Source organism: Sitophilus oryzae, unplaced genomic scaffold, assembly GCF_002938485.1.
Source record: "Sitophilus oryzae breed Bouriz unplaced genomic scaffold, Soryzae_2.0 scaffold_1701_pilon_pilon, whole genome shotgun sequence".
Classification (NCBI taxonomy): domain Eukaryota; kingdom Metazoa; phylum Arthropoda; class Insecta; order Coleoptera; family Curculionidae; genus Sitophilus; species Sitophilus oryzae.
The window spans coordinates 8,038-33,465 of record NW_022146393.1 but is presented as its reverse complement, the minus strand read 5'-3'; the positions used below and the strand labels follow the sequence as shown (position 1 = coordinate 33,465).

General features: G+C 31.5%; 1 protein-coding gene across 6 annotated transcripts; it reads left to right on the top strand.

The window, feature by feature from the left end:
* Positions 1–186: 186 nt before the first annotated feature.
* On the top strand, positions 187–25,103 carry LOC115881184 (sedoheptulokinase-like). 6 transcript variants are annotated; one of them, XM_030898582.1, is made up of 7 exons: positions 187–386; positions 1,482–1,710; positions 9,939–10,198; positions 17,162–17,427; positions 19,322–19,600; positions 23,588–23,783; positions 24,037–25,103. In XM_030898582.1, exons 2-7 carry the CDS (start codon positions 1,492–1,494, stop codon positions 24,239–24,241), a joined length of 1,425 nt encoding a protein of 474 aa, XP_030754442.1. In that variant the 5' UTR covers positions 187–386; positions 1,482–1,491; the 3' UTR covers positions 24,242–25,103. The 6 variants fall into 6 exon arrangements, with proteins under 6 accessions (XP_030754442.1, XP_030754440.1, XP_030754444.1 ...); XM_030898580.1 differs by having other exon boundaries at positions 188–406; XM_030898584.1 differs by having other exon boundaries at positions 193–300.
* Positions 25,104–25,428: the final 325 nt, after the last annotated feature.

Sequence of the window (25,428 nt, the reverse complement as noted above, 5' to 3'; positions counted from 1 at the left end):
TTTAAAACTCTGTCAGACGTCTCGTAAATGAATTTTAAATTTTAATGTTTCTATTATCTATTTAATTTAAGTCTCCAAACAAATCATCTAAACCTATTTATTTTGAGACAAATAGGTCATAATTTATTTTAGGATTTCGGTAAGCATAATTGTCATTTAAGTCAATAACAGCTGATTGAACGCGAGTTTGACAACGACAAGCTTAGCATAATTTTAGAATTTTCAACAAATTCAAAATAAATTTTCGTTTCCAACCAGAACGAGAAATTGATCTCATATTAACATTCCCGATATTATTACGTAAGTTCGTAAGGACAATTCCAAGCCATGGAATGTGAGCGAGACATGGCAATTTATGTGGCTATTTGAAAATCAGTTGATTGGTGGTAATTTCATAAATTACTTGGTAAATAGAAAATTAGGCTTAAGTAGTATAAAACCAGCGGAGACGCAGTGAAAAAATTATGATTATTTTCTCATGAGGACTGTATAGTGAATTCCAGTTAGTTTATATTGGCATTTTCACAGAACTTTTTGATTTTTTGTGTTTTTGTTTGAAAAGATAAATTTCCTTTATTACACCAATTATTATTGTTTTCTACGATATATTTTATGATTGTCAATCAAATAACTATCAAATTACAATTATTAGTCTTTGGCTAATCCGCTATTCACAGAATCCAATTACTTTTGTGTGATAGCTAGATAACAACTTTTTATCACTATCCCATACGAAAAATATTTTAATTAAAGAGCGCTTTTATCGGAAAAGATTGTTGTACATTGTGTATATCGAAACTTTTTTATTAACTGGGGAATATCAATTTATTAGATAAATTTACACGGGTTAACATATTCATTATTACAACGTAAATGTGCTATCACAAGTGTTTGTATTAAGTTTTGTTTATAAAAGCCACCAGGGGAACTTGTATAGGTAGTAAGTAGGTTCTATTGCCGTTAGTTTGTGTAGTATTTTCCTTTATACAGCTTGTGACTTTACTTCACTATAATGTTAAAATATCAGACGTATGTATTTATTTAGTCAATTAAATAAAAGAGAGTGGTATACATAGAGTAATATTATTCAGTTATTATTCGAGACATAGACAATACTTGTTTAATTACACTATACTTCTGTTTATTAATAATTGTGTAATTTGTAATCATTAAAACATTAAAATTAATACTAGAAAGTATTTATTTTAACTTTAATTAATTTAATATTTATTAGTTAAACTACAATGGATTCTTTTATGTATTTATTAAAAATAATCCATGGATATAAGAGCTTGCCAAAACTATTTTTAATATAAGCAGTTGCTTTGAGTAATATTATTCATTCTTTAATATATTGAAATTTAGTAGTCCCTACAATAAATATGACAGATAATCAGGTATTTTTATTTCATTTTTCATACAGTTTAATTATAGATATTATGGTGTAATATAATTTAATATTATTTTTTTTTTAATTTTAGATATTCAATAATGGATAAATACATACTTGGTATAGATATAGGAACTACATCAGTGAAAGTCTGCATTATAAATACAAAGGATCACAATGTGGAAGCACAGCATGGAAAAGACACCCAGTCAAATATACCAAGCGATACAGGGTTTGGTGGCAACAAACAAGATGTATCCACTATTATTTCGGCTGTAAATTTGTGTGTGTCTAAACTACCCAAACAGTTGCTTCAGAAAGTAAGTACCTAGTAATTATTAATTATATTAAGTGCTATTTATGTGAGATTATTAAAAAATAATTATAACATCAAAATATTTATATGAAATGGTATACTAGGAGTAGTAAAAATTATGTTTATTAATATTTTTTTTAATTTTATGTGATTGAATAATGTTATTTTAATATGTTTACAAGCAATTTTTGCAAATGGTAGTTAATTTAAATAATTTTAATGTGAAATAAATGCACAATTTTTATACAGGGTGGCGCACCTCATTCGTCTCGGTTGATTATACGAAAAAGGAAAGAAAAATTTTAAGAACGTAGTTTAGAGGGCAGTGGCGGATACAGAGGGGGGGGCCATGGGGCCCAGGCCTCCCCTAAAATCTATAAATTGGCTCAAATATTAGGCTTTTGGGTTAAAAATGGCACCCTAAAAAGCATATTCTACATTACTTTTTATTTTGGGCCCCCCCTAAAATAAAGTCCTGTATCCGCCCCTGTTGGAGGGTACATATAAATATACAAAGGGTCAACAAATTCAGGAGGGACGTGCATATATATCATTGGAATATTTTTCTAAAAAAACGTGCGCCACTGGCTTTTTCCTCCCAGTAGCAACATTGTGTAGACCATTTAATGCCAATTAAAAGTTGTATCCACTTCCATCTCCTCGATAAGATAAATGCAATCTTATTAATCACAATTAATAAATGTAAAATAAAAATTTAAATAATAAATTATTTATTTAACGTAATTTATTAATAATATTTTTTAAAATTTATAATACTGATGTACAGTGCTATATACCTACAGCAAATTCCACCAAAAAACTAATGGTATTTAAGTTAATTACAAAAGGCCTATTTTTTAAATTTTAACATCCCGTAACTTTAAAATTGTGCATTTGTTTATAGGAACTTTTTTTCATAGTTTTTGATGAGGAATCAATGAGTACTTTTTTAACATTTTGGCAAGTTAATGACATTACATTTTTTTAATGGTTACTATTAGAATTGGATTAAGGCAAATTAATTAAATTGAGTTTATTGCATCAAAGGAGACCGAAATCAACAAAATATCAAGAGACAAATTTTAATAAGCACTTAACAGTCTACACAATTTTGCTACCAAAAGAAAAAAAGTCAGTGGCGTACATATTTTTTTTTTAGAAAAATATTCCAGTAATAACTCATATGCCCCTGGTAAATATGTCAACATTTTTTTAGCATTAAAATATGTCGCACTTATAGTAACTTATTACCCTCAAAATTCAATTCGAATCGCTAAAAGCACTTGGAAGGAAGAAAATTTGATAAAAGATAAATCGAAAAAAGGATGAAGATTTTAGCTCCTTGTAGGAACAAAGCAGAATGAAGAAGCTATGTTAATATTAAAAGTAAATCTTATGTTTACGGGAGGAATCTCGTTTTTGGACACACCCTGTATACATACATATTATGTTTTAAGGGAAATTATAAACAAGTTCTCAGAAAATGGGAAATAACAAGTTAGGCAAGCTCCAGGATGAAAAATAGATAAAATATGTTTCAAGGGGCGATATCCATTATTAGGAATTTATTTCATTTTCAAATGTTTATTTGAACACTTTATACAAGCATTTATAACGCAGGCATGTATAAGCAACTGAAAATTTATTTGATTTTAGCAAAATTAATTTTTCTATTTCATAACATATATACGCTTTCCAGTAGCTAAGATGTTTATGGCCTCCGCATTTTTGGAATTTGGGTGAAAATTATTTATTTTGTTATGCTTTACCGGCTTATCGATAAATAATCTAGATAAAAAGGAAATTTTAAAATAACTATCAGTAAAGGTTTTGGTGATGGAGTTTTGGAGAGAAAAAAAACTTAGATTTTGGAAAATAATTAACATATTTATGATTTTTTAATATTGATGAAACACATAATAGTGAATTTAGGCCAGTAAGCGAGAGTTTTAGGGTAGGAAATCTGAACACCTGCACCGATTGGCGTGAAATTTTAACAGTGAATAGAGATATATGTAAGAAACAAAAGTTACATAGTAGCGATGTGTGTTTTTACTCTGGGGTTGAGTGCCACCCCTTCTTGGGGTTGAAAAATAAATCACTCATTTTAATTGCAAAAATCAATAAAGGGATGAATTCTAAGCAATAAATGTATAACGTTTTTTCAGAAAATTAATTTTTTTCAAGTTATTTACGATTGAAAATGTTGATTTTTCATCTTAAAACTGCATATTTTTCTGCCATTTTTTATAAATAACTCGAAAACCTTGCGTTTTATCGCAAAACTCATCCAAAGCAAAAATGAGGCTTTTGTAATAACGAATCGATAAATTTTTGTTGATTATCGTAGGTGTAATAATAGCCGAGTCTAAAGGTGATTTTTTATTTTTCGAAAACTAAATTGCATAACATTTTACCGTAAATTAATGGCGAAAGAACACATTTTTCGAAGAAAATGGATATGACTGTTTTTAAAGCGCTTGAAAAGACTTTTTAAATGCTTTTTAAAAAAGTCTCTAGCTCAAAAACTCGCAAAGTTATGATAAAAATAAAATGGTCACCTCATTTCATTATATCAGAAAAAAATTAACAACAAAATCTATGATTAAAATCATAAAAATAAAAACTAAGTGTAATACATATACCTACAGTTGGCTATATTTACGTACTAACAATGGGCTCTGCAATGACTCTGCACATTCGAGCGGTTTAGAATGCTAAATTTGGAAAAAAGTTGAAAATAATGAAAAAAAAATATTTTTTATTTTTTAAAAAAATTTAATTTTTTTAACGTATCTCAAAAACTAAGCAAGATGCGTAAAAAATGCAACAGAGTAAAATTGAAGGCCTTTATTTTTGAAATATTTTTGCTTTCTTTCAATTTTTTCTGTAGACCTCTTTATTTCGTAGATATTACATTTTTTGGTTTGACTTGTGTGTAAGGGCCACCTTCTTTGAGCCCTTAAAACCCAAAAATCTCGTAAAAATGAAGAGTTCAAGACTGTTCAATTATAGAGGTTAATTTGTAGCTCATGTAATTTCCTATAAATGGATAGTTTTTATCTCGGTTTTTATTTTTATAATTATTTTAGTCATAGATTTTGTTGTTAATTTTTTTTTTCGAAAAAAAGAGGTGACTATTTTATTTTTAACAAACTCCGCGAGTTTTTAAGCTACAAACTTGAAAAAACCTTTTATAAAAGCATTTAAAAGGTCGTTTCAAGCACTTTAAAAACGGTTATATTCAGCTTCTTCGAAAAATGTGCTATTTCGCCATTATTTAACGATAAAAGGTTGCAATTTTTTTTATTTTCGAAAAATAAAAAATCATCTTTACAGAGTGATAACTCGGCTATTCTTACACCTTACGGTAATCAACAAAAAATGAATCGATTCGTTATTCCAAAAGCTTCATTTTTGCTTTATATGAGTTTTGCGATAAAACACAAGGGTTTCAAGTTATTCATAAAAATTGGCAGAAAAATATGCAGTTTTTAGATGAAAAATCAACACTTTCAACCCTAAATAACTAGGAAAATATTAATTTTCTGAAAAATTGTTACAGAACATTTTTTGCATAGAATTCAGCCCTTTATTGATTTTTGCATATAAAATTTGTGATTTATTTTTCATCCCCGAGAAGGGGTGGCACTCACCCCCAGGGTGAAAACAAACATCGCTACTACGTAACTTTAGTTTCTTACATATATCTCTATGCACTGTTAAAATTTTACGTCAATCGATGCGGGTGTCTAGAATTCGGAGGTAATACTCTATTTGTATCCTCGCTTACTGGCCTATTTTTTAATAATAATAATAGCTCCCGTATATAGCGTTTAACGCCTAGGGAGTAGCAAGGTACAGCTTGCCATGCTAGAGCCGTTCGGTATACAAGGAAGGTAATGTGGCTAGCACTACGCTTCAACCGCCTAGTATTACTTCAGGGTTGTGAATCCTAAGTACTTATTTAAGGCAGATTATTATCAGTGGCTAGAACTGTTTATTATGCACTTTTTGAGTCGCACCTCAGGTATGCCCTTCCATTCTGGGGTACGTGTTGTGCGACTCAATTTGACCGCATTTTCAAGCTCCAGAAGAGAGCTGTTCGATATTCACTAGGACTAAACAGCAGAACTCATTGCCGGGCCTTTTTTAAGGAATTAAGAATATTGACTCTTCCTTCCTTATTTATATTTGAATCCGTTTGCCTAATACGTAAACATGTATCAGCTTCTCAAGAAAGGCCATCTCACACTTATCCACTCAGGAACGCGGAGCAAGATCTTTATCTACCTACCCCACGCTCAGAGTTAGTTAAAAGTTCAATATTATACAACTCGAAAAAAATGCACAATCACCTGCCATTTGAAATCAAATCCATAACATCATTTTTTTCATTTCGCAAAGCATTGAACTCTTATTTACTAGACAAGGCTTTCTACGCCGTAAATGAATTATATTTGAATTGAAAATCGAATTTGATCTTGAAAACACTGGTCTAATGTTTGCTATTGCTATATTTACTAATGACATCGAAATTAATTTATTTAGAGGTCATTGATATTTTGCTATAAACTGGCTAAATATTTTTGAATATTATTTTAAATTTTTTGTTCTTTGGCATTGTAAACATTTATAAATGTTTATTTTAACAATAAGACTGACAATATTATTTATATAATGTTTTGTATTATCTTTTGTTTGTTTGTTTGTGTACCTTGTTATTTTTCTACTTTGTTTGTTAGTTTACCTTTGTCTACAAATTGAAAAATTTTTTGACAATAAAGGCATTTATTTATTTATTTATTTATTTATTTAAGGCTGAGTCGACCTAGGTACCCAAACTATTTTTATTTTTAAATCTTTAATAAAAATAGTCGGCTGATGAAATGCCGGGTGTAGGATTCGAACCCACACCTTGAGATTGGTAGACGAGAGCCTGTACCTCTACGCCACCGGGCACCTGCCTATTTTAATAATAATAATAATAAATTCGAGGTTTTATACCCCACTGGCAAGCGAAACCTTGGGTCGCCGTAGGTGTGTTTTGATTGCTGTTACCGAATAAAAAAATAAAAGCAGCTGTAAAAAAATTAAGAAATGCTATATTTGTAGAATTCGAATTCCGTACACCTCGATCCCGAAACGACCGCCTTACCAATGCAGCCACAGCTGCTTTTGAATAATAATAATAATAAATTCGAGGTTATATACCCCACTGGCAAGCGAAACCTTGGATCGCCGTAGGTGTGTTTTGATTGCTGTTACCGAATAAAAAAATAAAAGCAGCTGTAAAAAAATTAAGAAATGCTATATTTGTAGAATTCGAATTCCGTACACCTCGATCCCGAAACGACCGCCTTACCAATGCAGCCACAGCTGCTTTTGAATAATAATAATAATAAATTCGAGGTTATATACCCCACTGGCAAGCGAAACCTTGGATCGCCGTAGGTGTGTTTTGATTGCTGTTACCGAATAAAAAATAAAAGCAGCTGTAAAAAATTAAAGAAATGCTATATTTGTAGAATTCGAATTCCGTACACCTCGATCCCGAAACGACCGCCTTACCAATGCAGCCACAGCTGCTTTTGAATAATAATAATAATAAATTCGAGGTTATATACCCCACTGGCAAGCGAAACCTTGGATCGCCGTAGGTGTGTTTTGATTGCTGTTACCGAATAAAAAAATAAAAGCAGCTGTAAAAAAATTAAGAAATGCTATATTTGTAGAATTCGAATTCCGTACACCTCGATCCCGAAACGACCGCCTTACCAATGCAGCCACAGCTGCTTTTGAATAATAATAATAATAAATTCGAGGTTATATACCCCACTGGCAAGCGAAACCTTGGATCGCCGTAGGTGTGTTTTGATTGCTGTTACCGAATAAAAAAATAAAAGCAGCTGTAAAAAAATTAAGAAATGCTATATTTGTAGAATTCGAATTCCGTACACCTCGATCCCGAAACGACCGCCTTACCAATGCAGCCACAGCTGCTTTTGAATAATAATAATAATAAATTCGAGGTTATATACCCCACTGGCAAGCGAAACCTTGGATCGCCGTAGGTGTGTTTTGATTGCTGTTACCGAATAAAAAAATAAAAGCAGCTGTAAAAAAATTAAGAAATGCTATATTTGTAGAATTCGAATTCCGTACACCTCGATCCCGAAACGACCGCCTTACCAATGCAGCCACAGCTGCTTTTGTAACCAGGCTATATCTATGTATTACTTAATTCCGCCGCTCCACCAAAAACAAATACTCATGCGGAACTGCTGGTTGTAAAGTTGCACGGAACATTGACAATTTAAATATTATTTGTCCAAAGAATTAAACAAATATTTTTTTCTAGAATTAATTTTGATTAAGTAATTGTTTTTACGATTAATAAGATTAACTATGTTTTTACTTGCGCCATATTATTTTTATTTAAAAATATCACATTCGATTGCTTTCACGAATATTGTTCCGCTATGACGAAAAGAGTTAAAAGTATGTGTACTTTATCAACATTTTTATATTAATTATTAATTATAATTAAATCATCACACTCCAAATATGTACATTTATTTATATCCTAAATTTTATTCAATCTCCAGAGAGAATATTGCAAAATATACAAGTACAATATGTATAGAACTATTCTATACCTATTGTGTTTTTTAAATCAATTTTAAATACCAATTTCGTTAAAGTATATGTTGTTGTTAGACAATTGTTTTCAACACAATTGACATGGACTCGCTAATTTTATAATTAGTGATTTTATAGATAATTATTAAACGACCCGTTTCAAATGGTGTAGTAAAATATTAAATTAACAGTTTAAGTTATTTATTTAATGCAAGGTAACTAAATTAAATATCCTTTGTTTGTATGGAGAAAACGACATTTAAACAGAAATGTTAAAAATACAGTTAGGTGGATATTTAATCGTAATATACAGGGTGAGTTTTCTACGAGGTTCTCTATGGGTATCTCGGAAACTACTGGAGATAGAGACTCGGTTAAATGGGGAAAGAATTGCAGTTTTGTGGGGTCATAAATATGCGCCTTTCAGATTTTTGAAAAAGTTCATGGCTTACTAGATATTTCGAAAAAAACAAATTTCGGCTATTTTAAAAATTGTTCCTAATTTCATTATAATCTATTTTAGACAAAAAGTTTTCAGATAAAAGTTGTAAATAATCCTTAATGAGACTGTGTTCTCCGTTTCTTTCTAAAACTTGTCATTTTTGACATATGACACAAACTTTTTTTTTACGACTAAAAGAATAATATATAGGGTATTCCATTTAAAAAAAAACAGTAAAATTATTTTATATTTTAGAAAGTCTGACGTAAACTCGGGCGTAAAATTTTGAACATCCTGTATGATTTTTAATTACCATATTTATAGCAGAGTTAAGTGCAGACTATCTAAAGGAAATACATATCTCATACAGTTTTGATTTCAGGACAGTTCTTGTATTTTTAATATTTTTTTAAGGCTCAAAAATATGTATTTTTTATTTATTAATGTCTCTGAAACTATCGCAGTATATTTAGTCATATCTTAGGATTATTTTATTTATTTATTTATTTATTTATTTACTCATTACAAACACCTATTGAGGTAGCTACATGCAAAGGCCTAAAGAAAACAAATACAATAATTACAATTACTTAAAACTAGACATGTACGACAAAAGTACATAAAAATAATATAAATAAAACATATATAATAATAAATAAAGTAAATAAGTAACAAAGTACATAACATTTAATTTATAAAATGTGCAATAAAAAAAAACAATGAAACCTATCACACCAGATTTGTCTCCTGATGCACCAACAAGATGCGCCTAAGTTCGCCAAACTTAATGCTAAACATATCGGGAATTCTGTTCCCAGACAACATATCTTAACAAATTATGTGAAGTGATCTGAAAAAAAGCCCAAAATGCAATAGTATACAGGGTGTTCCATTTAAAAAAAAAATCATTCCGATCCACCCACACTTTTTTGAGCCAGCCTATAGAAGTTAAAATATTTTCCTAGAATACATCCTAGAACATACTTTAGATATGCACTTTCTTTCGCAACAAAATTCTTAAGTTTGGTATTCTAGGAGCTACAGATGCCCGACGCATTATTGCCGGACCCTGTATACGAGTACTACTTTACCTATTATATTTAGTTAAAAATTAAATTAACTATATAGAAATGTTAATATTTTTTAAGGTTAGTGGAATTGGATTATGCGGCCAGATGCACGGGATCATGTTCTGGAAGAACGACAACGATCAGAAGGCTTGGGAAATCGTGGGAAAAGAGAAAAGTGTAAGATTCGATGTGGTAAAAGACCGAGTTTCAGCTCTGTACACCTGGCAAGACAACCGATGTGATCCGGCATTCCTAGCCTCCATTCCAGCGCCTCAAAGTCATCTCCGAATCGCTTCTGGATTTGGGTGTGCCACCTTGTTTTGGATGGTCAGGAATAAGTATGTCTTTTTTAATTGTTTTTGTGTTTTACCATTTAGAGCTCCACAGATGCTCAGTTCTTTAGTATAGGTTGACTGTGCAGCTAGGTTAGTTTTCGCAATTTAACTTGTACAGGGTGTCCCACTAAGAATAGCTCTCGGCTGTATCTCGGAAAGTATTAGTCGTAGAGCTTGAGGGAAAAAATATTTATAACTAAAGAGAGCATGAGAAATTGCTGGAAATTATTTTCAAGTTTGTATAGCGGCCGCTAGAGGGCGCAACTGCTATTAAAAATAAGAAAACGGAGTTTTTACACAATTTTGCCTAGATAACGGTTACTATAAATAATAGATTAATAATCTTCAGTAAATTTTTCACATTTTTTGTTAAACCATTTTCCCTTATCTACCAAAATAAAGTGGTGGGGGGAGGTTAAATCTGTTTTTATATAAGTATTAATAACTCCGGACTGGATGATCGGAATCCAACAAGCTAGGGCTCGTTTAAAAGAGCGTTTCTTACTCTATATTGTACCATATAAACAATAATAATAAGCTTTTGAACGTAGACGCTAGGGGGCGTTGTCTTACAATTTAACAAACATTACACATTTTTTCAAAAAAATTAAATGCGATAGTATATGTAATTTTAGCTGATAGTAAAGAGTAATAAAAGCTTAAAAAGTCAGCGAAAACCGCATATGGATATCCTCTTTCAAACCGAAGATATTAGCAAAATTATAATAAATACGAAAAAATAGGCCCTTAATTACCTTATTTTTTTAACACGGTTACAGTAGCCCTCTTGATTATGACCATTCTAATAAAAAATAAGATAGAAACGATTGCTTTATGCTAAAATTGACAATATACCAGAATACGATAATACCAGATGTATTAATATCTAATAATTAATATATCAATGACAGTGAATAAGAAACGACGCCTCAGTGAAGTCATGGTAGGCTTTAGAAAAAAGACGCTTTTGACGTAATAGTATAAACATCAAAGAGTGTTATTAAATCAACATTTTGATAGTCTTAGCAGCGTTTTTGTTTTCTTTTGAAGAAAGGCATTTTTAGAAAAGCAATCAAAAGATAAAAAACGCTCCTGAGACTATCAAATTGTTGATATAATAATATTTTGAGTTTAAACTGTCTTTTTAAAAGCAACTTTTTTCCAAAGCCTACCATGAATTCACAGAGGCGTCGTTTCTTAGTTACTTTCATTGTTATCTTAACTATTAGATATTAATACACCTAGTATTATTGTATTCTGGTACGTTGTCGATTTTTTGAATGAAATAATCTTTTTTATCTTATTTTTTATTAGAATGGTCATAATAAAGAGGGCTAGGGATACCGTGTTAGAAAGATAACCTTATCTTTCAAAATAAAAAAAATAAGTCCTTAATTACCTAATTAAGGACTTATTTTTTCGTATTAATTATAGTTTTGCTAATAACTTTCGTTTGAAGAAAGATATCAAGATGCGGTTTTCGCTGAATTTTTAAACTTTTATTACTCTTTAGTATCAGCTAAAATTACATATACTATCGTATTTAACTTTTTCGAAAAAACGCGTAATGTTTGTTAAAATGTAAGACAGCGCCCCCTAGCGCCTACGGTCAAATGCTTATTTTTATTTTTTATATGGTATAATATAGAATAAGAAACGCTCTTTTAAACGAGCCCTCACTTGTTGAATTCCGATCAACCAGTCCGGAGTTATTAACATTTAAATAAAAATAGATCTAACCTTCCCCCACCACTCTATTTTAGCAGATAGGGGAAAATGGTTCTAACAAAAAATATGCAAAAATTACTGAAGATTATGAATCTATTATTTATAGTATCCGTTATCTAGGCAAAATTGTGTAAAAACTCCTTTTTCTTATTTTTAATAGCAGTTGCACCCTCTAGCGGCCGCTCTGCAAACTTGAAAATAATTTCCAGCAATTTCTCATGCTCTGTTTAGTTATAAATATTTTTTTTCCGCAAGTTCTACGACTAATACTTTCCGAAATACAGCCGAGAGCTATTCTTGAGGGACACCCGGTACTACTGTCTTTCGCACATACAAGCAGTTTTATATCACAGTTATCTCTACAGTGAACTGAGGATACACCAATAGTTTCAGAACATTTTTTTTACTGTGTAGAATGTAGAATGTTTAGGAGGGGAGTTAATCACCGCAACCTTACAGATCTATTGTGTGCTCCACTTTCTTGAGTTATAACGAGTTATAACTCATCATACAGTTTCAAGGCTTTAACAAAAGCCAGTATCTGAAACGGCTCCACAGGGGCCAGCTCTCTATCCTCGACATCAGCCGTACCAAAGTTCATGGCACGAATGGTCGTCGTCTCGGCCGCACTCAGTGATAAGGTGTACTGATGTTTCCCCATTTTCCCCACAGAATCTGCATTCGCCGTTGTTTCTCAGCTTCAGCCTACTGAGGTGTTCGTTGAGGAGACAGTGTCCTGTTAGAAACCCCGTGACAATTCGAAGATTGTTTTTACTTAAATAAAGGGAAACCTTTGATTTTTCTCGCTCGTAAGTTCTGAGGAACTTTTTCGAGCGTCTTAGACCGTTGGAGGACACCCATTCCAAGTTACGGTTCCGGTTACTTCCAGATTCTTTTTTTATTTTTTTACTGTGAATATTCCTGAGATACAGTTCTGTCTCGCATTTTGTTCGCTTGGGTAATAAATAATTTTTTTGATTTCTGCCACTGCACTTCCCAAGTAGCACAGGAAGGACAAAAAACCATTGACCACGGAAAATTAACCACTATTTGGTTGAATTTTACTTATATTGAACTTAATAAATTTCTTGTAGGGAATAAAGTGCGAGGAATCTAAAAATAAGGTCGTAAACTAGTTAATAATAACCTAAAATTATGCCTTTTAAAAGTAGCAACGTTGGAGTTAGCTGGCATTGTTAAAATCTAGTTACTGATAACCTATTGAGGGCATTAAGACTACAGGGACTTAAAGTAGGTCAAATGTTACTTTATTATAACCTCAAATTTGCTTCGGGGGTCGAAGGCATTGTTTGGTTTTCAAGTTAGGTTAAAATTTAGTTGTTAATAACTTTAAATGGGACCTTATTTGGAGGAGTTCAAATTAGGTTGAACATTTAATTTATTTCGACCTCATATTATGCTTCAAAGGTAAAAGTAACTTAGTTTTTTGCCTTGGAAGAATGTCAGACATAAGGCAGGTTAAAAATTACCTTTTTTAATTTCCTCGGGGTGATTTCCGTTTAAAATAGTTTTTGAGGGATTATTACATCATAGCACATTACCTTCTTCCCACTGGTGGGGAGCGAAAGAATATTCAATGCGTTTTTTTTATTACCGACACAATCTTAAACGTGTCCATTATGTGCAGTAAAAACCAAAATATAATAACACTGAGAATCCCAAAACACAAAACTTTTAAAAATAATAAGCAAAGAAAGCTCAGTTGGTTTTCTAGTTAGTTAGTGTTCTAGTTTAGGCCAGTTCGGTAATTGCATCGGCCAGCAAAAGGATATAAAGTTGACATGTCACGTGACTCTCAATAAATATTGTCATTTTAGGACACATGATTACTGTGAAAAGTTAATCGGATTGCTCGAAGATGTAATTACCGAACTTAGCATAAAATATCATTGTCAACTATCACTGAAAGAAAATCAAAATTTTCTGTTTTCCAGCGATATTCCAAAAGTCAGGCTTTCGAGAAGTGAGCTTCGTCCTAATATAGCCCACCTTTTAACTTGCACCTCCAAGGAAAAATACCTTAAGCAAGAAATCTTGACCTTTGAGGTTATTAATTTAAAGAAATCTTAACCTCATAAAAAGAAAGCGGACTTTAAGGTTTTAAAAATTATGGAAAACTTAACTTCATAGACGAAATAAAAACACCATTAGCGGCCATTTTCTTATCCAATTTGTTTTCAAAAAATATTTTTTTGTGATATTGTTCTAAACTATTGAGAAAAATAAACAGACGTTTATGAATAATAGTACCTACCACAAGTTAAATTAACTAATTAAGAACTTTAAAAGTGTTAGGTTGGAAGTGTTAGTAGAAAGTTAGTTGAAAAAAGTTAGGTTAGATCGAGGGGTAAACACCTGTGGATTTCTGGTGTACACCTATATGGATTTCCGTGGATTTCCATGGATGTCTGTGATTTTTGTGGATTTTCATGGATGTCTGTGGATTTCCATGGATGTCTGTGGATTTCCGTAGATTTCCGTGGATTTCTGTGGATGTCTATTAGATATCTGTGGATTTCTCTAGATGTCGTTAGTAGATTTCCTGACCAAAATGTGTACTCCAGAAATCCACTTTTGATAAATAAATCCAAGGAAATCCACAGAAATCCAAGGAAATCCACAGAAATCCAAAGAAATCTAAAGAAATCCATAGAAACCTACAGAAATACATATAAATCTAAAGAAATCTAAAGAAATCCAAGGAAATCCACAGAAATACACAGAAATACACAGAAATCCAAAGAAATCTAAAGAAATCCACAAAAATCCACCGAAATCCAAAAAATATTAGAGTGCATTTTAAATAGTAATATAATAATATAAAGTCGATATAGTATATGTCAGGAGATTTCAATATGACATATGACCAAATTAATAAAAAAAAATTAGAGTGAGTTTTTTATGTGAATAAACGTCTATTTCACTTACTATTAATATTATGCGGTGATTAGTGTTAGTTTAAACGTCAAAATGAAATAAAAAGTAATAGACTTGGGACCATTTAAGCTGCAGTTTGACAGAATTTGTTATATAGTAAGTCATTAACACAAAGGTCCTGTTGTTTTTGTTCTTCTTTTTTTTTGTTATTATATTCGTTGTGTCCTCCTAGTATACTATAAAAATATCCTTATTTGTTAAATATGAAATAAAACTATTTCAGTATACAGTGAAAGTAGTATAGTATATACAGTATACAAAGTTGCCGATTTGTTCATTCAAAGAGACCTTTGTATTAATGACTTACTATATAACAAATTCTGTCAAACTGCAGCTTAAATGGTCCCAAGTCTATTACTTTTTATTTCATTTTGACGTTTAAACTAATACTAATCACCGCATAATATTAATAGTAAGTGAAATAGACGTTTATTCACATAAAAAACCCACTCAATTTTTTTATAACTTTGGTCATATGTCATATAGAAATCTCCTGAAATATACAATATCCACTTTATACTCGACTTTATATTATTATATTACTATTTAAAATGCAACCTAATATTTTTTGGATTTCGGTGGATTTCTGTGGATTTCTTTAGATTTCTTTGGATTTCTGTGTATTTCTGTGGATTTCCTTGGATTCCTTTAGGTTTCTTTAGATTTCTGTGTATTTCTGTGGATTTCTGTGTATTTCTTTAGATTTCTTTGGATTTCTGTGGATTTCCTTGGATTTATTTATCAAAAGTGGATTTCTGGTGTACACATTTTGGTTTGATCCTTGAAAGTGACGATTTATTCTAAAATGAATTGTTGAAAATACATAAAATTTTAATGGCGCATAATTTTTTAGGGCCTATCATATTTACATCTCACAGAAAATTTTTTTCCGCAGACATAATTATCTTGCGAATCCTGTAATCCACTTTAACTTTAACCACAATTACTTTAGTTTTATTTCCCACTTTGGGAATTTTAACGTCAATCCTTGGAAATTTCGACCAATTTGCAGTTGGTCAATAATAGTCCAGGTGGTTATTTTAACGTAATTTTACCTTCAAATCTTTGTTGGGTTCTTACTTTTTATTTTGAATAGACATGGCAAACTTTTACATAATTCGATAAATTGACATAAAAAGAGTTTATTTAAGTTCGACAATTTTATTTCAAGTTTAAACTGAACTTTGTTTATGGTCTGAATAAAAATAAAATGAACGAGCACACACACGTTCAGGCTTCGAAGTTTGTGCAGGCCAAATTCAGGAGGCTGATTTCTCGCAGGTCAGACCAACCGCCTGCATATTTATCCGAAAGTTCCCACACACGTGCCGATAGGCTTGTACAAATAAGGTTTGCACAGGCCTGTGCGATATAACTGAAATACTGAACTGGATTTCTTCAAATATGAACTCTGAGAGTAAAACACAGGGTGGTCCGAACTGTATTCCGGAAACTTCGACAGCATATTCTGCAGATAAAATAAGTAAAAAATTTCATATAAATGTATGTCCTAAAATGCTTAGTTTCGGAGATACAGGGTGTAGAAATTTCATTTTTCGATTTTTTTCCAAATAATTTCTGAAGTAACGTTAATATTTGGATGAAAATTCGTGTCTGGGAGTTTTTTGACATGAGAAATTTGATTTTGATGTCAATATGACTCCTATTTGTAAACGGCACCATCCTTGGGCACCGCCTACATATTTTTTACCTAGTTTGAAGAGTAGTAACTTTTCTTCCGTACCTGTATAAAACTACTGAGTAAAAAAGTATACATTTACGATGTTTTTTGCTTAAAAAGTCTCTTGCCTGTGATATTATTGGCGTAAATTAAACATTCAACATGACATCAGTGACATAAATTAAACATGTGGACTAAATAGATATTAAACTAAAATCATAAATTTGAAATGTTTTTGAGCCAAAAGTTCAACAGAAACTTAACAGATTAATTTAAAAAAAAAATAAAAAAGTTCTCAAATTTATCATTTCATTCAAATAACTATCTACTCAACATGTTTATTTTATGTCAATAGTGACATATATTGACTATTTCCATTTTAAATATCTTGAGAACGGTTGCTCGTAGCGATTTTTACCAAGAGACATGTTTTACATAAAAAATCATAGAGAGTTCGTGCACAAATAATATATGCTTTCATTTTCAAATTTTTCAAATGTTGATTTTAAGTAGTGTGTTTTTTAGAGGTAACAATTACCTTAATTCACTTACCACAAATAATAGGCATTACTTAAACATACTTTTCTGTTTTTATTTAGACCAGAAAAACTGAAGAAGTACAACTGCGCAGGCACAATTACTGACTTTGCTATTGCCATCTTGTGTAATCTGGACAAACCAGTGATGGCCAATCAAAATGCGGCCTCTTGGGGATATTTCGACTGCAAAACCAACTCCTGGAACACAGAATTGTTGAAAGGATCGGGATTTCCAGTAGATTTACTCCCAGATATTAGGGATACAAGTCAATTGGCTGGTCGTTTGGTTGACAGTTGGCATGGCATACCTAAAGGAACACCTATTGGTAAATTAGCAGTTACTCCTATATTTTTTTCAAACATTCAAATGTCTTTCAATATGGTTTTCTATATAAAAATATTATAAAGTGACAGTTGTTTGTCGTTGTGATTAAAAACTAGATTGATTTTTCAGTCCTTTTTTGGTTTGGTTTGGTTTGTTTGGTCTTTCTCTTTATCTCTTTTTTTTTGAAAATGCTGTTATCAAATGATAAAAGAGTTGCATGAGATATGCATGAGAGATATACGTTGCGATTTTGATTCCTTTGATGTGCTAATCCCGATTAAGATCTGGTAAAAAATATTGAATAGGCCACTTCTAAATTAAATATGTTCCTGTCAAACATATTTCCAAATTAGTATATTTATTATTTATTATCTAAAAAATGTATAATTATAATTATTTAAATAATAATGAATAATTTTATTAACTAGCTACCGTCATCATACCACGTTGTCTTCTAGCAAGACAATAGAATGTGGAGTACCACAAGGCTCAGTACTAGGCACTATGTTGTTTCTTCTTTTTATTAACGACATTGCTAACATAAACATCAGTGGTAAAATATGTCTTTTTGCGGACGACACTAGCTTCACTTGGAGTAACAAGGACGTCACTGCACTTCATAGGATTATATCAAATGACCTAATCACCATTAAATCTGGGTGCGATTCGAACCTCCTGAGTCTCAACATTTCTAAAACTAACGCTTTGTCGTATAAAAACTCGCTGCAGCCTTTTGTACTTAACAACACCACCATTGACGTCGTAAAATCTGTAAACTTCTTAGGGCTTGTTGTAGACAATTCTCTGAAATGGGACATACATATCGACGCTTTGTCGAAAAAATGAAGATCTGCCTGTTTTGCATTAAGATCTGTTTCTAAGGAGCTTAACTTTTCAGAGTGGCTAGAACTGTTTATTATGCAATTTTTGAGTCGCACCTCAGATATGCCCTTCCATTCTGGGGTACGTGTTGTGCGTCTCAATTTGACCGCATTTTCAAGCTCCAGAAGAGAGCTGTTCGATATTCACTGGGACTAAACAGCAGAACTCATTGCCAGGACTTTTTTAAAAATTAAAAATATTAACTCTTCCTTCCTTATTTATATTTGAATCCGTTTGCCTAATATGTAAGCATGTATCAGCTCCTCAAGAAAGGCCATCTCACACTTATCCGCTCAGGAACGCGGAGCAAGATCTTTATCTACCTACCACACGCTCAGAGTTCGTTAAAAGTTCAATATTATACAACTCGAAAAAAATGCACAATCACCTGCCATTTGAAATCAAATCCATAACGTCATTTCGCAAAGCATTGAAATCTTATTTACTAGACAAGGCTTTCTACACCGTAAATGACTTATATTTTGATAATCGAATTTGATATTGTAAACACTGGTCTAATGTTTGCTATTACTATATTTAACAATGACATCGAGGTAAATTTATCTAGAGGTCATTGATATTTAGTATAAACTAACTAAATATTTTTCAATCTTATTTTTATTTTTTTGTTCTTTGACATTGCAAACATTTATAAATCTTTATTTTAAACAATAAGACTGACAATGTTATTTTATAATGTTTTGTATTCTCTTTTGTTTGTTTGTTTACTTTGTTTGTTTACTTTACCTTTGTCTACAAATTGTAAAATTTTTTGACAATAAAGGCATTTATTTATTTAAACCGTATGATCGAAAAAAACAGCGTCCAGTTGGCTTGGAAATAACGATCGATGACATTGCCTATATAATTTTACATCTAAAATGACAGCGAACTTTATTTTATAGCCATCGCTGTTCGCTGTTTTGACAGTGGTAGCATAAAAATATAATAAAAAAAGTTAAAGGCTAGGATCAAAATATAGTTATCATTAGGATATTAATGTTTATCATTAGGAATGGGCTACGGAGATATTCAATGTTCTGTTTTATCCACCTTGGAAAACCCATCAGACGCAGTCTTGAATATATCAACATCAGCTCAAATCACTTTTGTAGCTGAAAATTATATCCCTCCAGTAGGACCTCCAACTCAATCTTCTGTTGATTATTTTCCATACTTTAATAATCAATATATCGCTATTGCCGCGTCTCTGAATGGCGGAAACAGTTTGGCAACGTTCGTGAAGATGTTGCAACAGTGGACGTTGGAGTTGGGATTCAGTGTACCTCAATGTAAGTACCGCAGTTTATTAGACAGTTTGTATGAATTCATTAATGTATAGTCCGATTCACGAAAAAAGATAATTGCACCAGAATAATTTTATTTATAAAATATACAGGATGTGTCAAAACAAATAACAAAGACTTATTTTCTATATCAACATAGTTCCGATTCTGCTTTATAACGTAGATACAGGGGGTTTAATTTTTTTTTTTCGATATATTATACAAATTATGTAATTTTCTTCCAAGCGCTTTTAGCGATTTGAATAACATTTTGAAGGTATAAGTTACTATAAGTTCGACATATTTTAATATTAAAAAGTGTCGACAGATTTACCAGGAACGTGCATATAACTTATCACTGGAATAATTTTGTAAAAAAAAACATGTGGACCACTGAATTTTTTTCTCTTGTTAGCAAAATTATGTAGTAAACCGTCTACATAATTTTGCTATGCGGATTAAAAGTTGTCTCTTGATTATTTCATCTCCTTGATGAGAAAAATGCAATTTTAGACCTATATATAATCTCGAGGGGTGTCTCACTCGGGTAAAAAATGTACACGTACTGCCAAAATATCCTTCCACTGTTAAGCGACTGCCAATGACTATGAAGAAGACTGGCTATGACTGCCATGTAATTATTATAGGCCACTGCCATAAGACTGCCAATAACTGCCAGCGACTGCCAAGAAAATGTACAGGTAATTCCAATAGTGAGACACCCCTCGTATAATATCTCTGGTGAATCGGTCAACACTTTTTTAGCATTAAAATATGTCGCACTTACTCTCCAAATTTCATTCGAATCACTAAAAGCACTTGGAGGAAAATTATAATAAATCGAAAAAAATTGAAAATTTTCACCCTCTGTAGCTATGAAAAAGGCATAATCCAACCAATATTTAAACGTGTTATACTCAGACAACTTTCTAATTTAACGACATTGCTAACATAAACATCAGTGGTAAAATATACCTTTTTGCGGACAACACTAGGTTCACTTGGAGCAACAAGGCCCTCACGGCACTTTATAGGATTATATCAAGTGACTTAATCACCATTAAATCTTGGTGCGATTCCAACCTCCTGAGTCTCAGCATTTCTAAAACTAAAGCTTTGTCGTATAAAAACTCGTTTTAGTCTTTTGTACTTAACAACACCACCATTAACGTCGTAAAATCTGTAAAATTCTTAGGGCTTGTTGAAAATTTTGTGAATTCTCTGAAATGGGACATGCATATCGACGCGCTATGCTATGTCGAAAAAATTAAGCTCTGCCTGTTTTGCATTAAATTTGTTTCTAAGGAGCTTAACTTTCAGTGGCTAGAACTATTTATTATGCACTTTTTGAGTCGCACCTCAGATACGCTCGTCTATTCTGGGGTACGTGTTGTGCGACTCAATTTGATCGCATTTTCAAGCTCCAGAAGAGAGCTGTTCGATATTCACTGGGACTAAACAACATAATTCATTGCCGGGACTTTTTAAAAAATTAAAAATATTAACTCTTTCTTCCTTATTTATATTTGAATCCGTTTGCCTAATACACGTAAGCATGTATCAGCTTCTCAAGAAAGGCCATCTCACACTTATCCACTCCGGAACGCGAACGATCTTTATCTACCTACCCCACGCTCAGAGTTAATTAAAAGTTTAATATTAATTATCAACTCGAAAAAAATGCACAATCACCTGCCATTTGAAATCAAATCCAAAACATCATTTTCTTCATTTCGCAAAGCATTGAAATCTTATTTACTAAACAAGGCTTTCTACGCCGTAAATGACTTATATTTTGATAATCGAATCTGATGTTGTAAACACTGGTCTAATATTTGCTATTACTATATTAACTAAGTATTTTTGAATAATGTTTTTTTTTTATTCTTTGACATTGTTAACATTTATAAATGTTTATTTTAAACAATAAGACTGACGATGTAATTTGTATACTTGTTTTGTATTCTCTTTTGTTTGTTTACTTTACCTTCGTCTACAAATTGTAAAATTTTTTAGCTATAAAGGCATTTATTTATTTATAATTTATTGTATTTTGATGTAGGATGGAATTTTTCGACATGATTTTATGTCAGTTTTTAATAAATGAGATTTATAGGCCGACTCGACATAAAGTGTCATCAATTGTCATATCAAAAATCACTTTTACGCTGTTTTTTTTTCGATCGTGTAAAAATTAAAATTATAACTACTTAAATAAACTAGGAGTAATCAATCATTTTATATAAGTAAATTATTTAGTTGATATGGAATTTCAAAATAGCGATTCTTATCTAATGTTTGTCTACCTAATACACTGTCACATTACATTGAAATTATATAGAGGTTAATATGAATTGATGCTTGAAAAAAGTCGATGAGATTATCATTTTTTTAAGCGTTTTTTAAATTAATCTACCATTAAATCAGTTTTATTTTAGAATCTACAGAATGGCGCACCTCATTCGCCTCGGTTGATTATACGAAAACGAAAAGATGTAGAAACGAAATATTTTATGAGTATATGTGGGAAGGCAATGTGCACAATTTAAAATTATTTTGAAATGTACAGGGTGTTTTAGAACTAAGATCCATACCAAAGTTGTATTTTTTCTTATGGTGGCTAAATAATATATGGAATTTCTTGAACATGTCGATAAAAAAGTCGTTTAGAGTTTGTTTTTATCTCTATGTACCAATTGGTTTCATGAATATACAGGGGCATTAAAAATATCGTTTTTCGATTCTGCAAAAAAATAGATTTTATAAAAATCCTTGTAAAAGTTGATATTTTCTCAACATTATACGTAATATTATATCCTAAATAGCTTGCCTCTAGCTTTTTTTCGATATTTTGTCGAACGACATAACTTCAGTTTTTGTATTCTGTAGAGGATTTTTGTAATATGCTACAAACATTTTGACACACCTTGTAGATCTGTAGCATCACGTCTATTTAAAATACATCAAAATATAAAAAAATGGTCAAGGTGCGAGTCTGACTCGCTGCACCAAGGGTTCGCCGTAGCATTCATTATCTATGCAACATTTATTATTATAAACTTTTTTTTCCGACTTAGCTGAAATTTTGAATGCGCGTATAAGTAATTTAAAAAAAAAAATGAAGAAACACATTAAGTACTAAAAATTGTATTAATCAATAATAAATATGTAAAAAGTAAAAATAAATATGTAAAAATTAATATAAACGATTAAAAAGTCGCCTTGACTAGAATTCGAACCTTCCCCTTACTGCGGCTCCAACGTCATAGCAGCGTAAAGTCCTAACGCTTTAACCACGCGGCCACCGAGGACTTGAAAGATTCTATGTAAAATTCTTACTTAAAAAGATAATGTTTAGTGAAAATACTTTTTTATTTATAAACATTTATTTAATTCTGTTTTAGTATTTGCTCTTATAGCGGCTACATAGATACATTATCTGTAAAAAATTAACTGTCTAGCTGTAACGGTTCATAAGATAGCCCTTTGTGACAGACGGACGGACGTATAGCGAAGTCTTAGTAATAGGGTTCCCGTTTTTACCGTTGGGTACGGAACCCCTAAAAATTGATCACTTTGGAATTATTCGCAGAGACATCGCAAAAAACGTGATAATTTGAATTGTTATAGCAAGATGCTACAGGTACTACAAACTTATTGATCACTCAAGAGCATCAATAATGCAAATGCCATTTATTTCTGTATTTTATGTGATAAATCAACATTTTATAAAACAACAGTTTATTTAAAATCAAACCAAACATTTATTTTTGGAATATTATATTTTATAATATTCCAAACATTCCATTCCAATTCATAATAAATATTTTTTTTGCCATTTAACCGTATTACACCAAAATATTTTTTATAGCTGATGTGCAAATCAAACATGCTATTTAGAATGATTAATATATTATGTTTTGGTTCATCGTTCTTGTTTAATAAGAAATTTTAGTAGCATAGTTGGTATTATTTATTTTTAATTATTTCTAGCAAAGGTTTGGGAGAAAGTACTGGCTCTAAGTCAAGATGACAGTGCGGCATCCAATTTAGTTATAGTACCTACCTGCCTGGGTGAAAGACACGCACCTGAAGCTTATGGTTCCATACGAAATATAAATGTAGGAAATTTAGGACTAGGACAAGTTTTTAGAGCACTCTGTAGAGGATTATTAGAAAATTTACATAGGTAACAATATATTTTATTTATTATCTACATTCCATATTTTGATATTTTTAACAGTTGTTAACTATTGAATAAAAAAAGTCTATAACACTTTTTTGTTAGTTTTGTGACTTTTCACTTGGCGATTTTGAATTCTTGTTAGTTGGTTAAGCGTTCTAATTTTATTTATATAAATAAAATTAGAACGCCACTGATAAACTGGAATTTAAGTCAACCATGTTATAGTTCTAGACTATGTTTCTAATGCTAATTTTAGTATGATGCCTAAAGAAGTTCTACAAGAAGCCAAAATAAAACGGATAGTAGGTAATGGATCAGGCCTATCTCGAAACATCGTCCTCCAAAAGGAGGTGCAACATCTCTATCAGCTCCCTCTAGTGTTCACGAAAGGCGGTGACGCAGCCAAAGGAGCAGCTATGGGCCTGGCTTTAGTAAGCGACTGTCAATGCAAAAATGCCTAGGAAAATTTATTGTTATTATTAGGAAAATTGTTGGATAATTCTAAGGAGTATAGAGTGAGAATACGATTTTTGAGTGATATTTTAAGTCAGCGTCAGTCATCACATAGAATGTAAAGTGTGTTTTATATTTTACTTGGATTGATTTATTAAGAAAAAAGAATGTAAAAAAAAGTGTTTGATGTTTGGATGTTTGCCTGTATTATCTGAAATGCCTAAATGTTTGATGTGATATTTTCGGATAAGTTAAGTCAGGAACTTAGTTTTCCGAGGCATATTTTTTGGTGGATTAACTTATTCTATGAATGGATGCGTATCATTCTTTCCTAGTTAAATTTCTAATGAGATAAATATCTGTAACATGGGGCCTATAAATACATACCGAAAAGTGTGGTCTGTTTATTTTAACATGTAAGACAGCTTAATGAAAGATCAAATGCATTAAAAAGGGATAAAAATTCGGTTGATACATTTCTTCTATGCGGTATTGTCGGATTTTGCATCAAAGTTTCAAACCGCACAAGTAGGCGTTTACGACAAAAATTCAGTCATCTTGGGTTGGAAACCAATGACTATAGAATATAAGGACATGTAACGCCCATATACGGGCTGCAGCAGAATTTGTGACATTAGATGCAATTTTTTTGATGGCGACGAATGAGTCATCAGCGACTTTAGCGATTTTAATAGTTTGTATATAGTGAACTTTGTATAAACTTTATTACAATGGCGATTAGTTGTTCAGCTTTCAAGTGAAAAAAGCCGCAGCGATAAGAAAGAGCCAGGAGTTACGTTTCATAGATAAATAAACAGTCTGCTCCACCTTTTTAGTGTTTTCTTAGTTTTCTTATTGAATTCGATAATTATTTTTTCTGATATTATATATGTGTGCTATACGTCGATACTAGTTTTGTACCTTTGTTAACATTTTAATACGTTTTTTCATAATTAATTAGTATGATACCACCGTATACACCATAGGGGTAGTTAAAACAATTATCAAAAAATATAAATGTCTTCAAACAATTAAGAAAAGTATGTCCCACGGCACTGCTTGAGTGACATCGTCGCAATTTGCTCTCGGGTGTTATTTGTCCTTGAATTCTTTAGTCATTGGTTGGAAACATTATTTTCACTAATTAGTTAGGTACTCATTTTACTACATCTGTAAAACATTATATTTAGCTTAG